Raw genomic sequence first — 14,935 nt, 5'->3', positions numbered from 1 at the left:
GGAGTTGAAGTCCACAAGTCTTAAAGTTGCCAAGTTTGGAGACCCTTGTTTTAAATGAACATCTGCTCGCAATATTTTTGTAAATGGAACATGAAGCTTGAAATCCTCATGTCTTGAACAATTAAGGGGAAAAAAATCAGATGCTGCAAAATAATTACAAGCATAATTACAAGTAGTTTTTTATACCATACTTATGACTCCAGCAAGTATATCTCATTTTCAGTAAAATGACTGCAGTCTCAGGGTAAAGGCTGAAAAGAAAAATACAAGGTTGTTTTGTACCTACCTGGTGAAGCTGAACAGCTGAGACTGGGATCTGAACTGTTCCTGACGGAGCTGTCAGGAATACCTGAGGGACTCCACCTGCCAGAGAAAATGACAGATGTACACTAGTCATCCTCCAAAATTAGCCTCAATCACTCTAGATTATGCAGGCATAAATTTAAAAAATGAACTACTGCTATCAAAACCAAGTAACTCACAAAGCAAGCTATGTTTTTACAGAACAAAAAAACATAGTGTATAGATAAATAGAATTCACGTGTACTATACAATAATATGCTTGGCTTTTTCTTTAAGAAAAAGGTTTAATGTGTTATGTGAACCCAGCCACTGTGGTTTGTAAAGCAAGATTTCTAGTGTTGATATATTGGTAGATCTAGCCAATTGGAATTAATTCAATATACGAAATTTAAATAATTCATGCATTAATATACTATGTGATCCTCCCCTTTCATATAAAAACCTCACTAAGAGAATAGACTCTGAAGTGATTTGGAAATCATTTTTTAATCTCCCTCCTTTATAATGTATATCCCAGCAGCCTATGCAATAATCAGCATCTCCTTTTTGGGATTCAAGAGTTGTGGTTTTTAGAAAAATTGGGACAGGAAGCCATTGTGACCACCATAAATAGGATAAGGAAGCCTCAATCAAATGCTTATCCTGAATTGTTGCATAAAACTCAGAGCTACTGTGTACATCATCTGCATGTAAATCCTCTCTCAGATCACATCCCTTATTCATCTGTATTAAACTTTAAAGAGGCCAACTGAAAAGGATCCTCTTTCTTGATTTCCTTCCTTGTTTATACTTTTGATTGTCACATTTTAGCAAATTTGTTCCTCAAATAGAGAAGAGAGCAAGGCAGTGGTGGGATTCAAATATTGTTGCCACCGGTTCGGTGGGCGTGGCTTGGTGGGTGCGCTTTGCACGCGTGCACACATTTGTGTGCACGTGTTAAACACGCACTTTGCACAGGCGCAGAGGCATTTGCGCAGGCGCAGAGGTGTTCTAACTTGCCTCCTGCAAGCCTGCACAATCCCGGTCACTTCAGCAGCTGCCGCACGGCGCTATTCTGGGCCGCACAAAGTAGCTGCGCTTCAAATTCAGCGGATAAATATGAGTATGGAAGCCCTGGTAGGCGGGTGGGCCCAACAGCAGAGCCATTAGAGCAGCCTAGAGAAAGGTTTGGTCTCTGCCGCTCATCACACCTACCGGCTCTCCAGAACCAGGCAGAACCGGTCAAATACCACCATATTGGAGCAAGTTCTGTTTCTAGGCTCAGTAAAATATTCTTTTGAGCCGAAAGACAAAGCTATTGTAGAGGTAATACATCTCTAACATCTATTTTCCTGAGTTCATGTGGCTCTTGTGCCAGCTAAGGACAAATTATGGATTGCTTAAAGAGTTTCTGACAGATACAGTTAAGGTACCCATGTTGAACTGGAAACGCTCTGCTGGTTGAGAACCAAATGCTGCTTTATGTTGTATATATGTATAGGTAGAGAAAGAGAAATCAGATGGGCAGTAAGCAATGTAGGTTGTTCAAACATCTAACTTATCTGGATCCAGTCTTACCCTGATCCTGGACTTGCCCATGTGAAACCTGCATTGCTGATGGGGCCTGGGAGAAGGCATTGAGAACTGCAAGCCCACCATCCGTGAGGCCCGATGTAGGCGCATACATCACTGCATGAGAACTGGGGTACATCATATGGCCTCCCACAGTGGTTGGCACAGATGAAGTCATGATTGTAGCTGGCAGGGTCACTGGCAAAAGAAAAGAAAAGACACAATTGAAATAGCTGGAAGCTACATTGGCTTCCCTCCGCTGTCTCACCTGCAGAAGCAAGACCTCTTCACGCTTCCATCAGGTGTGTGTGCACAGTCACAAGGTAAAACCTAATCTAGAGGATCTCTGAGCCAGTAAAAATTTGTCATGTACATTTGCCACAGTCTGAATCCTGCTGCCAGGAGACAAAATTGTCCAAAGGCTTCTTGATACATGACATAATACAGATTCTACAGTTGTTCAGTGTATCTGAAAAGATGTAATGTATGGCTGAAAATCAGGCTGCTCTTTCATATTCCCAGATCTCTTTTCCTTTATTGAGGGGGAATGGTGGGGATAAAGCTATTTTTCAGTGGAACCAAACATTATTTTTTAAAAAAACATTATTTTTGGACACGGATAGAAAATTGTTTCTAAAAACCTTAATATCAATGTATAAAAACCTTAATATCAATGTATAAAATTTACAACAAGGGATCCAGAGCTTTGATGCTGCTCAGGAAGCAGGGTTAGAACAGTCCTACCCTCTCCTTAATTGGAGAGTTTGTCCCATAAAATAGACCAGAAGTCAAATCAGGAAGACAGCAGAGAAGGGGGAAAGAAACTTCCAACACAAATAACGAACCTTGAGAGAGAGAGGAAGAGAGAGAAAGAGAGTGCTGAGGGGGAAAGAAAAGCCCCATTCACAAATCTGTAGTAGAAGAGTAAAAGCAGATTTTACATGCAAAGGGACTGAAACTGGCAAAAAGAACTGAGGACCTGGGAAATAAGAACAACTTTAAAAAAATAATTAATGTAGAAAAAATAGCACTACCAATTAAGATTAGAAGTAAGGAACAGGACTTTAATTTTGTATAATACAATAGTTTTGGGGGGGAAATCAAATACAGTCTTTCTGATCTGCACCAGATTATGAAAAGCTAATGATATAGGAACATCACCACGCAATTGGGATCGTCTGATCTTGGTTATATCTGGTTAAGAAACCACTAGACGCCTCAGGACAATAGATTACACTGAAAAATTAAAACATCAATACCCAAATGTCATCCTGGAAGACAACGAATCACTTCTGTGTTGTTGGTATGAAAACTACACATATATCTATAAAGTCCACAGGAATCAAGTTTGACACAAAATAGACTTTGGTTTATTCACCCTTGTAAAATAATTTTCATTCAAAAAAGAGAAATATTTTTGGAATATATTTTTACTAGTTTCACTAGATGGCACCAAAGTTGTATTCTCATTTGCTAATTTTTTTTTGCTGACTTATCACTACTAATTAGTCAAGGAACTACTGACCTAAAAAATCCTAACCTCATGGATAATAATAAACATTGACCCAAGACAAGAATAAGCGTAGAATAAATCCCTATTATTGTAAGAACAATAAGATTAAATAGCATATTCTGCAGAATACCCCTACTTTCCCCTAGCAGGAGCAAGGAGAAAATAGCATCTTATTATATAATTGGAAGAGATGCATCAACTACGATAACCAGGATAATCTGGTCTTCAGCCTCAAGCAAAGGAGAGTCATTCATTTTCTAGATTCCATCATCAAGCCATATTAGGAGTTATCTGCTATCTTGAAATTTTGACTCACTGATTACAGATCTTTTGCCCCAAAAGACAGGAAGTCTGGTCCTCCTTCTTAAGGAATTAGGAAACACTGATGACATATTGTCTTAAACATACATGGGAACTGAATAAATGTGATTGAAACCAGGGCAGTTTTGATCCAACTCATTTTACTTTGTGACAATGTGGGGATGGCATAGAAAGTTTTTTTAAAACTCAGATATATGTGCTTAATCTACTGGAGGCTTTGCTCATTTTGCCTAAAATTTTCTGCAAAGAGTCAGCAGAAAATTACACCACTGTTACATGTAGTCCTCCGGTTCTGACTACATGGCAACAATTCAAAGTAACAATGGCACTGGATGAGAAGGACTTATAACTGACCTCTAACCTGCAGTTGTTGCAGCATCCCCAGTGATCGCAATTTGGGAGCTTGGCAACCAATTCACAATTACAATACTCGCAGTGTTCTGTGATCAAGCGATTGCCATGTGTGACCTTCCCTGCTGGGTTCTCCCAAGCAAAGTCAATGAGGAAACCAGCAGGAGTCTCCAAGTCACTCCACAAGTGTTTCCCACTCCTGCCATTTTTTCACATGCCCACCCAGGCTCTCTATGGCCACCCTCCATAGTGCTTACCCACAGTAGTTGCTTGACCTCTTACCTACTGGCCTGCTTGCCTGGGTCTCCCACTTCTTCCCATGTCAGAGGTCACATGAGGTCTTTGCTTAATGACATGCATTATCCTGAGGTTATGACTGCAGGGTCACTAAGTAATGCAGTCATGTGAGATCCTTGCTTAATGAGTCACATAGTCCTGGGGTTACAACAGCAACCAGGGTTGCTGTTACTAAGCAATGTTGTCACATCACATCACTCTTTATAACTGTATTGCTTAGTGATGGAAATTCAAGTCCCAGTTGAATTTCATAATCCAAGGTCTACCTGCATTGAACTCCTTGATGTTGAGTTCTGGTGGACAACCCTGAAGAACTCCTGACCTGTAGCTGCAGAGAGAGAGTTAGGGGTGGTTAGTTGCCTACCTGTCCCACTGGAAGAGGTCTGTGTGATGTCAGTGCTGCTGTCGCTTGTAGGAGACGTTTGCTGGGGGCCCTGATGCACCTGGATGGCTTGCACAGGAACCTGTTGAGCCACCGCACCACCTGGGAAGCAAGACAAACTGCTCTTAGCATCTGCTGTTGCTTGAACCCTTTGACTTTAGTTGACAAGGTAGATGCTTTTTCCAAACTATTACAGCAACATGCGATCCCCTCCACTTTGTTACAGCAGTTTTTTCAAAGATATTTTTAAGAAATTATTCAAATGATTTTGCCTTCTAACAGCCCTGTTAGAAGTTAGAAGCCAATGAGGGAGGAATTAAGTAAGACAATGTAAATAGGATGAGTTGTAGGACTTTCTTTTTTTGTATTTGAAATAAAGCACTGTACAAGAAGTGATGACTTTTGTTATTTAGGATCATGCAGTATCTAATAAGTCAGCAATGTAAAACATTTCCAAGAAATATGGAAACTAATCTTCAAATCATCACAAGAAAGAAAAAGCAGTTTTAACAGTAATTCCATGCAAACATTAGATACAATGAAAGAAGTTTGTTTGTTTATCTATCAATCACATTTAGAAACTGCCCATCTCCCTCACAGAGGGACTTTTAAAAATTTAAGAAACACAGCAGTGTGACATAATGCTTAAGAAGTTGGACTGGCAGCCTTCAGCATGGAAGTTCACCAGATGGTTTTGGGATAGACATTCTCATTGGACATTCTCATTGGACATTCTCATTAGACATTCTACCTCATTGGGTTGTTGTCATAGGGCAAAATGGGAAGCGGGAACACTATTAATACTTCCTTAAGCTCCTGAACAAAAGATGGGAAATATCTAATAAATCAAAAAACTCCCCCAAAGAGAGGGGAATCTGTGAGGGAGATGGGCAGGTTCTAAATATTGGGAAATTACATTTCCCCAACCTGATGCCGTTTAGAAATATTGGACCTATAACTACCATTAACTATAACTTTCAGATTCAAGCAAATATGGCTATGACTTTCTTGGGTGAATATTTTAGTCAGAAGACTTCTGGAAAGCACTAGGTAACATAAGAACTGTTCCGAAAGGATTCAACCAGATTTTGGGAAAAACCACCAAATAAGTATTGTATAAAGAAAGCTATCATCTCTTGCTCTTGAGCAATTCAGAATCCAAAAGCTGTAGTACCCATGAACAGAAAGGATCCATTGGGCTGCAATGAGTAATTATTTCCATGAATTTATTTGTATTATTAATTCTATAATGTATGTATGTAACCTTGTGTTTAACTCTGTGTATATTTACATATAGAGAGAGTGTATGCATATGCTGACACTATATTAATTATATTTTGTGTGAGGAAGCAGTATTACACAGGAATAAATCAAAACTGAAATATGACAACAGACCCTCTTTTTTGCATCAATATGCTTTCTTATTCTTTTCTAATCCATTTAGACCACAAATATAGCTAAAATAATATTTATAACCCCCACCCCACCCCCCAGCCTATCCAAAGGGATTTTTTTGTTTACCAGCATCCAAAATAATGTACATTGAAGGAGAAAAGTACAAGACCAAGTGTAAGGGGCCTCCTAGTAAAGCATTTGGTTAGCTGCTCCCACCATGGGTTTCTACTCTTTCCCAGCAAGCACAGTAGACAGGACACGCAAATCTACATTTCCAGGTTTAAGTGGCTACAACATTTCCTTTGTCTTTACCTATTTACCTATTTTAGTCCAAATCTTCAATCCACCGTAGCCTTTCCATTATCTAATATTATCAAACTATAAAACAGCCTTTAAGACAAATATACCATGCTCACAGAAAGATTAGGGTCTTTAGGACTCCTTTGCTCTCTTATTCTTTTTCCCTTTCAGAAAAAGGATCTGGCAAATATGAATAGGGCTGTCAACTGGATATCTCCTACAGTACATAAATATCAGCAAATCACACAAGGCAGATCATAGAACCGTATAAAGGTCTAAGTTAACCTTTAAACTAACTTTATTCAATTTCTGGCATCTTGTGCAAAAATAGTGTCCCAACCTGACAGCAGCACCTGGTTAACTTTCAATGATCTGGATAAGCTAGGTAAGGTCAGTTGATCTGCTACCATGATAGAAACTACCAGGAAATCCCAGAACAGAACTAGATTTGGAAATTAAAAAGCATCTTGAGTAAAAAAGTTATACAGAACAAATTTAGTAGATTTAATGGATGCTCACTTCATATGACCCATAATAATCCTTAGTGAAAAGATGCATCTTGCATTTTCCAGAAGAACCTTCTAGAGTTTTGTTACAATTGTATTTCATTACTACCCACATGAACTGATCTTCCACGAACAGAAGCTAATACCAGCAATAGGCAATCTGAGAATTCTTCATTTATTTAACTACATCTCCCATAATCCATAATCACTGGCTACAGTGACAAGGGCTCATGGAGAGCAAAAATCCAAAATCTATAAAGTACCAGTTTGTTTTCTCCTGGGCTATCAGGACAATCGTTACGGTATTAGCGGTTAAAGCAGTGGGCTAGAAACTGGGAGACCACGAGTTTCACGGACACAAAGCCATCTGGGGGACTTTGGGTCAATCCCCATCTCCAAGCCTAGGATGGAGGCAGTGGCAAATCACTTCTGAAAAACCTTGCCAAGAAAACTGCAGAGATTTGTGAAGGGGATTGCCAGGAGTCAATGCTGATTAATTCTGCTTAATTCTAGTGCATGAAAGTAATGAAAACACTAACTGTAATGAATGAAATAATTTGGCAGATGCCAAAGGTCAGTGTGAGCAGGCTCACACTGAGAAATGAAAATGATTATATTAACCATGATTTATTGAATAATGGCTGGGTTTATATAAATACCCAAACTTGAAATATCCATACATGTTACAGTTAAGCACAATGTGCAACTTCCACTTTTAGAGCTTTTGCTGCCACTTACCATTTTTGCTGCAACCTGAAATAGGCTACGATACAGCTATTCATAAAATATACACTTTTCAATCCTCACAACTATGCCAAATAGTCACAACTTTACTCAAGCAAGCGGTTTCTCAGTGGCTATCACCAATAACCTGGATCCATTTCAACCACATTTATATTTAGAAGTTATGCCTAAGATTGCTTTGGTGGCCCTAAAGGGTATTCTATGTCAAGAAGAGGATAACAAGAATGATAATTCTCCAAACCACTCTAAATTTCTCTGTTGTTTGGTTGGCATCACACAGAAAGCTAGGCTTAAAAAAGGTCTGAATTGTTTTTGATGAATTGTGGGAATCCAGCCATTGTCTTAGCATGTTGTATAAACAGATCATCACATTAAACATTAATATGAGGTATTTCTTTAAGCATAATATATTATGTGACTTCAGCAACTGTGTTTTGTTAACCTAGGTTTAGGGTTAGTTTAGTATATGAAGCACAACAGTTTTTGATGGTTTATTTTGTTCTTACCCCATCTCTGAATTACCTTCCCAAGAGACTAAAACAACACCAAATTTATTTTCTTTACAAGAATCAGATAAAAAGTATTTTATTTACTGAGACCCTTTAAATCAAGGGTCTTCAAACTTGGCAAGTTTAAGACTTGTGGACTTCAACTCCCAGAATTCCTGAGCTAACATGACAGGAGGAAGAATTCTGGGAGTTGAAGTCCACAAGTCTTAAAGCTGTCAAGTTTGAAGACCCCTGCTTAAAATCAATTTCAATTGTTTTGACAAAATGGTGCAGTGGGCTGGAATCCAGTGAGTGAGTTTAAAACTCACCCTCTCTAAAATCTCTAGAGTTATCAGTTCCTTGGAAAGGGAAATTATAGTTCTCTTTATCTAGTTTTGGATCTTGTGTAGAGAACAGATCCCAGGTTCAAAACAATTCTGTGTATCTTTCCATATGTGTATGTAACGTTATAAAAATACAAGCAACGACATAAGAATCAACATGCACATTCTAAAATACGGGGTCAAACTTGCAGCGTCACATGATGTGTCATAACATTTTTCCCTTGCAGAGCTGGGGTGGACATGACATGCGCATGACGCATCCGGCCCATGACCCACCACTTTGACACCTCTGTTCTAAAAAGACTGGATAAAGTGAGTGTAAAATCCCCCTACACTCTCCCCCAGCCTAATGTTTCTATCAAACTGACTCTCACACTGACTTTATCTTTTATTTTCTTCTAGTGGTTAGTAAAAACAGCCTTCTATCCTTTGTAGAATTTAGGTGAGATAATCAATTGAAGAAATTGCATTAAATTAGAACTATTTTATGTGATTGTAAATTAGAATATATTTTAAAAAATAATCTACAATTATATATTTCATTGCTGCCAATCGCCTTGATTTATGCAGAAAAGATTTAAAAAGCACATGATGTAAAGTTGGTTTCTGTCTATCCCTATAATAGACAATGGAATAATTTGGTGACATTATATTTTGTAGACATGCTTGGAATCAAGCACAAAGAACAGGAGAGAGAAGAGACATGAGCTTTAGTAACCAGATACAAAATGCAGTATGATGACAGAAAGTAGGCAGAGTTTTCCCTTTTTGTCTGGGTTGAGGAAGTACTTTGTCCTTTTATTTAAAAATAAAACTACATTAAGGCTGAAGGGTTACCCTACGGGTGTAGTTCAAAATGTGTCACCCACTTTAGCAACTGTGAACAATAGTACAAACCAATCAACCAGTCTGAAAGTGCCTTGAGTAATGACTCAAAAATGTGCAGTACAAATCCTCACTTAAATGCACTAAATGCAATTAAGACTATACTCTTGAGGCTACGTGTCTTAAAAAAAGAAGAGTAAATTTATTTTTTATAGAGGATAAAGGATGTTGGAAGGGTCAGGATTAGGAATATCTGGAAAGAAAGAGAGCCTACAGTTACGTGCATTTTTTCCTTTCCGTAAGAGAAAAATGAGGACTTGGAAATTCGGATCCCTCTTGGATGTCAGAGATTTAAAGAACACATTTTTAGTTTTAACCAGTTGTAGTCAAAATGCTACAATACAATAAAAATGAAAGAGAATGAAGAGCATTTGACTCCCGCACTTAAAATGATGTGTACACAAAGTTTAAACTGGTTATGACAAAAGCTTGTAGTTTTTGTTTCTTGAAATATATTAAAAAGGAAAAGAAAAACAAATTTTGGCAGTCTTTCAGTATATATAGCTTAAAATATAATTTTTAGTACTTGGCACCATATATAAGCCATTATAATTGATTTTGCACTATGTCACAAAGCTTTCCTTAAGGCTTTGATTTCATGATTATGGGGGGGAAAGGCACAACCACAGTTCTTTCTTTTCTTAAATTTCATCACCGTTGATGTGGTTTCTTTTAATGTTTAAAATGTGCAAACTATCAAAAAAAATTAGAGATAATATTAGAGTTCTTCTGATTTAAAATATACATCATAATACTTTACAAGCAAGTTAAAATGGATTTAACTTGAAAATCATAGAATATGCAAATGACCTTTTCAAAAGGAACACAATGTGTTCTGATACTTTTTGTGACTAATACCATGTATCCGTGATCAATGAACTATGAGGCTTTTGAATCAGACATAGACCATTAGTACTACTATTTGAGCTAAACTTCTGCATGGTTCATAATTTTAAAGTGTGTAGTTAATATTATGCATGTTCTTGTCTTCTTTCTTTCATTTTTACAAGTTCTGTGCCCATTTGCAAAACAAAAAAGCTAATAATCAGTAATAGTCCTATAAAAGATGTTAACTATGTTTAGTCATTGACTGATCTTGCTCTAACCTTAAAATTGTGTGATTATTGACCTCTGTTGCATTTATTCTAAAACAAAAAAAAATAGCTAGCCGTTTTGAATACCAATGTTACCCTGGTGTACTCATTGCTGTATGAATTATTGTTCTCTGTAGCTGTTTTATGACTTCATATTAGCAAATATGAAATTCTGTGGAAAAACACAAAAAAACTTTGATCTTCAAGAAATACCCCTGTAGCAGGAAACAAATGGCTTGTTCTTGAGAACTTTCCCATCAAGAATTTAGCATAAGCAAATATGCCTATATCATTTTAATGTTTTTGTTAGTGTTTCCAAACTTAATGTACTTCAGAATCAGAATCATTTCTTTATATTCTTTTTCATATGATTTTCCTGATGCTCTTCATCACACATTAGTGATCAGAAATGAGGTGTAATTCCCCATTCCCTGCCTTCAAGAGCTAAGTAGGTATCTTAATGTAAGTTGAAGGGAGTTCTGCCCAACTCATGGATTGTGCAAGAATGAACTACTATTGGGTTTGACTGGTTGTGGATGGATTGTGGTGTGATGTATTTGAAGGCTATTGAATGCAACTTACAATGCTCAATAAAAAAATCTTTATTCTTTTAGTATAAAAAAAGATGCTCCAGAAGCTGGAACATTCTAAAAGTTAAGATAGCAACTGAGACTGCATGATCAAAGCATCTCCCTCTTTTTACCTGTGTGGCAGGGTTTCAATCATATGGCCACCATCTTGACTTCTTCGCCTCTCCTGGAGATGCCTCTGGCCCTGAATTTAGTCCTAGGGCTTTAAGTTGCCCATGTGTGTCGTAAAATGATGTTCTCATTCTGTCCTACCTATATATAAAGGTGCTCAATCTAAGGGTTAATCAGGTATGAATATCCATTTAAGTTCACAAAAAATTATTACACCAGAACAAAGTGAGAATGATTTAATCTAACAGGGTGTTGCTTTAAATTGTTGCCAGGTTAATCCAAAGTTACACCCCCATAGAGAGACAGATAGACAAATTCTTAAGAGTGAGTTTGTTCCAATGACCTACATTAAATGTATTCCTAGGCCCTAAATTTCACACACCATTATTCTGTTTAGCCCCACCCACCAGTTCTTCCCTTGGGTTTTCTCTAGACCTTCCAATCTGATTCATTACGCTCCGTTGAACATATTACTGACTCAGTAGTTTTCTTTTCCTAATTCAAACTACCACAGAAGTAATGTTACAGCCTCCCAGAGTAGGCTAATGTAACTGAGCAGACTTCTTTTCTAATCTCTTAAATCTGGTATCAGGAGAAATTTTTATGTCTTTTATCAGGACTTCAATCTCAGGTTGTGGCAGAACAATGTAGGGTCACTACATCCTGCAGCAGAACTAACTGAACAGAAAATAGGTCATCCAAAAATTCTAGTTTCATGGCAACCCAAGCATCATTGCACTGCTCTATTTTTTCCAAAGGGAAACCCCCCAAAATGAAAATTGTAGCAAATTAAATTCTGGTAATAATTAGGAGAAAATCACACAAGGTGGCAGCACTTGGCCAACCTTGTCTGATCTTGAAAGAGTTAAACAGATGTATATAAGGTTTAGATATAAAAAATAAATCCAGAAAGAGCAGTGGGAAACGACTTTCATATTATTGACAAGAAAACCAGGAGTCAACTTCAATGGGAGAGTGGGGGAGGTGTTTGCTTTACCTGACGTGAAACCTTCCTATAGTAAAGTATTTTCATTCATGAAACAAGTCATATCATAAAGTGCTTATTCTGTAGGAAGCATTTAGCTGTATTTGTGTAGATCCCGCACTTAGCTGGATTAGATTACAGATGGATCATCTGTGACATACTCCATTACTGATTGCAGTGGCTGTGGATGCTGCAAATTGTGTCTAGGAACATTACAATCTTCAGGAGAAGACTTCTCTTGAGATGCTCCCAGGCTATGGAGAGCACTCAAAAAGTATTGCCTGCTTTCAATTCCTATTTTCTAATCACTTAGAAAATCTGTAAAGACACGTCTCTTTCATAAGTGCTTTTAAAATTAATTTTAGTATCAACTTTATTTTTAATTCCCCCCATTTTGCATTTATTCTCTGATGTAGCCCATGCTTTGTGGAACATTCTCCCCTTCAAGATCACAATGGGCCAAACCTCTTGGTTTTTTATAAGGCTTTAAAAACTTGCCTGTGTGCGAAGGCTTGGGGCTCATAATGTGTTAGGGACCCATTCCTTGGCTTTACAGTTAATTGGTTGTGGGTTAACCAAAATAGTTGTTTAACTCTCTTGGCTGCTGTATGTATTTATTCTTTGGATTGTTTGTATTGTTTTTAATTGTTTTACAGTTTTATAATTGTAAGTTGCCCAGACATTAGGCCGAGATGGGCAGCTATACAAATTAAATAAATAAATAAATACTTTTAATTGCTATTTCTTGTCCTAATTATGTAGTTGAACAGACCAGAGATATGGTGGGTTAAAAATCAAATAATGAAATATCGGTACTGAACTCCATAATCACTTTTCCAGCTCTATGTTCCACTCAGTGGCAATGGTGGGCTCTAGAGACAGCAGATTGCAGGTTCTCCCTATAGCAAAAAGTATCAGCGCACAATTTTATTTGCACACTCTAGAATAACAGATAGGGGAAGGACAATTAATGAATGCAGGAAGAACTGCAATCAGCAATAGCAGAAAGGTGGCCTGAGATTTGGAGGCAGTGGTCTCACAAGATTCAGAAGGCAGGATAGGCCAGCTGGGGCATGAGTTAGGCCTTTGGGATTTCCCATTCCTTACATGCAGAACATTTTTAACCTGCCAAGTACTCAAATTAATATTCCAGAGGCCTTGGTAAATGCCTTTTCCCCTGCTGCATGTCAGGCCTAGCAGAAAGTGCTTTTCATTTTAGTTCTGATTTCTGATAGAGCAAAAGAGTTTGATCGGTTTTTCTGCTGTGATCAGAGTAAGTCTGAAATACATAGTTAATCTCCCTGCTGATATGGTTATTGTTAATATCTGGTTTATTTCTTTAAATTATTTTATGGTTTACATGCTAAAAGTAATATGATATTAGTACAAGTAGTCCTTAATATACAACTATAATAAGGTCTGTCCATTACGGTTGTATGCCATAATGGCTGTAATGGCTGTTTTATGGTCGTTTTTAATTGTTAAGTAAAGTGGCAGCCCTGAGGGGTTTTACCAAAAAACCAGAAGTGCCAGTTTTCTGCAAAACCAGCACAAAATTGTGGAACATCTTGCCCTCAGAGGTGAGGAAAGCCCCCAGTCTTTTGGCCTTCTGCAATGGGGCCAAAACGTGGGTATGTAGCTTTGCATGGGGGACACAGGGGCCCAACCAGTCCTTGGACTAGTTGGCCCTGTGAAAATTTTCCCCCACTCACACCCCTATATTAACAACTTCATGGTCGCCGTTTAGGAACTCTCCCTCATTTGCAATTTTATAATGCTGTTTTACATTTTAAAAAACATTAATTTTGAATTATTTGGTTTTAATGTTTTATTGATTAAATAAATTGGGTTGGTCAATTAACCCTTAACAAAGGGATTACTTCCCTCGCCCCAAGTAGTTGAACATATCTAAATTCCTGTTGACAGGAATGAGCTGCATGTAGTTTTGGTGAAATAACTTCATTAGGTAGATAATTGACTAATTTGCTCCTGTTTTGGTTCTTCTTATGCCTTCTTTACATTCATGTTCCTTTATTTTTGTTAAACAGAAATGGCTTCTAGCAACTACTGAAATAGCAAATATTCTTTTTCTTAACATTTCCTTTCATTCTATATTAGTTTGCCATCTTTTGAACAGAAGATAGCAAGCCTGGGGCTAGCAACAGCTTATACTAGTCTCTAAATCTTGCCTCATTTAGTTTTTAAACTACAGCATTATCGGATTCCTTATGGCTTTGTATCTTGTATGAAACCAGCCACTATGGTTTGGAAATTAAGGGCTTGGCATTTATGGTATGAAGTCAACATACAATGGTTGTTCATTAAGGTAAACAAAACTCACTGTGCAAAAACCCTGTTCATTTATTTCATTTCAGTCAGTTACTCCCATCTTGATCAGGTCCTCCTAATTCTCATCACCTGGTTTTTGTAGAGTGATAGAGGTTGTCTGGGGTTCTGAAACACCAGCCAAGATAGCAAGACCTTTTCTGATCTTGCTACATGATATCTACCTTAGCCAGGTCATGCTACAATCATAGGAGTCCCCCATGGCAAGACTCTCCCCTAAAACACTAACATAGAAGGAGAGACAGATATATTGATTTGGGTCATTTAATCCAAATCCCAGGTAAAGAAACTATCATAAGCAACTAACTTCAATCCTAAAAACATGCTTTGCAGTTCAGAAATACGTTTTGCAACAGCATAATCATTCATTTGTGCTCACTAGCCAATTTAACGATAATGGCACTCAGATAATGGCCATATTCTATGACT

General features: G+C 37.6%; 1 protein-coding gene across 1 annotated transcript in view; it reads right to left on the bottom strand.

The window, feature by feature from the left end:
* Positions 1-204: 204 nt before the first annotated feature.
* The window catches only part of SRF (serum response factor), a 75,074-nt gene continuing 60,343 nt past the window's right edge, over positions 205-14,935 (bottom strand). The window contains 4 exon segments of the mRNA XM_026683824.2: positions 205-273; positions 275-363; positions 1,861-2,052; positions 4,701-4,820. Of these exon segments, the coding sequence (XP_026539609.2) occupies positions 220-273; positions 275-363; positions 1,861-2,052; positions 4,701-4,820 (455 nt within the window). The 3' untranslated portion in view covers positions 205-219.

This window comes from Notechis scutatus, chromosome 1 (genome assembly GCF_049901735.1).
Source record: "Notechis scutatus isolate UNSWTSFEM ecotype Mainland chromosome 1, rNotScu1.2, whole genome shotgun sequence".
Lineage (NCBI taxonomy): Eukaryota > Metazoa > Chordata > Lepidosauria > Squamata > Elapidae > Notechis > Notechis scutatus.
This window is presented reverse-complemented; position numbering and strand designations above follow the sequence as displayed.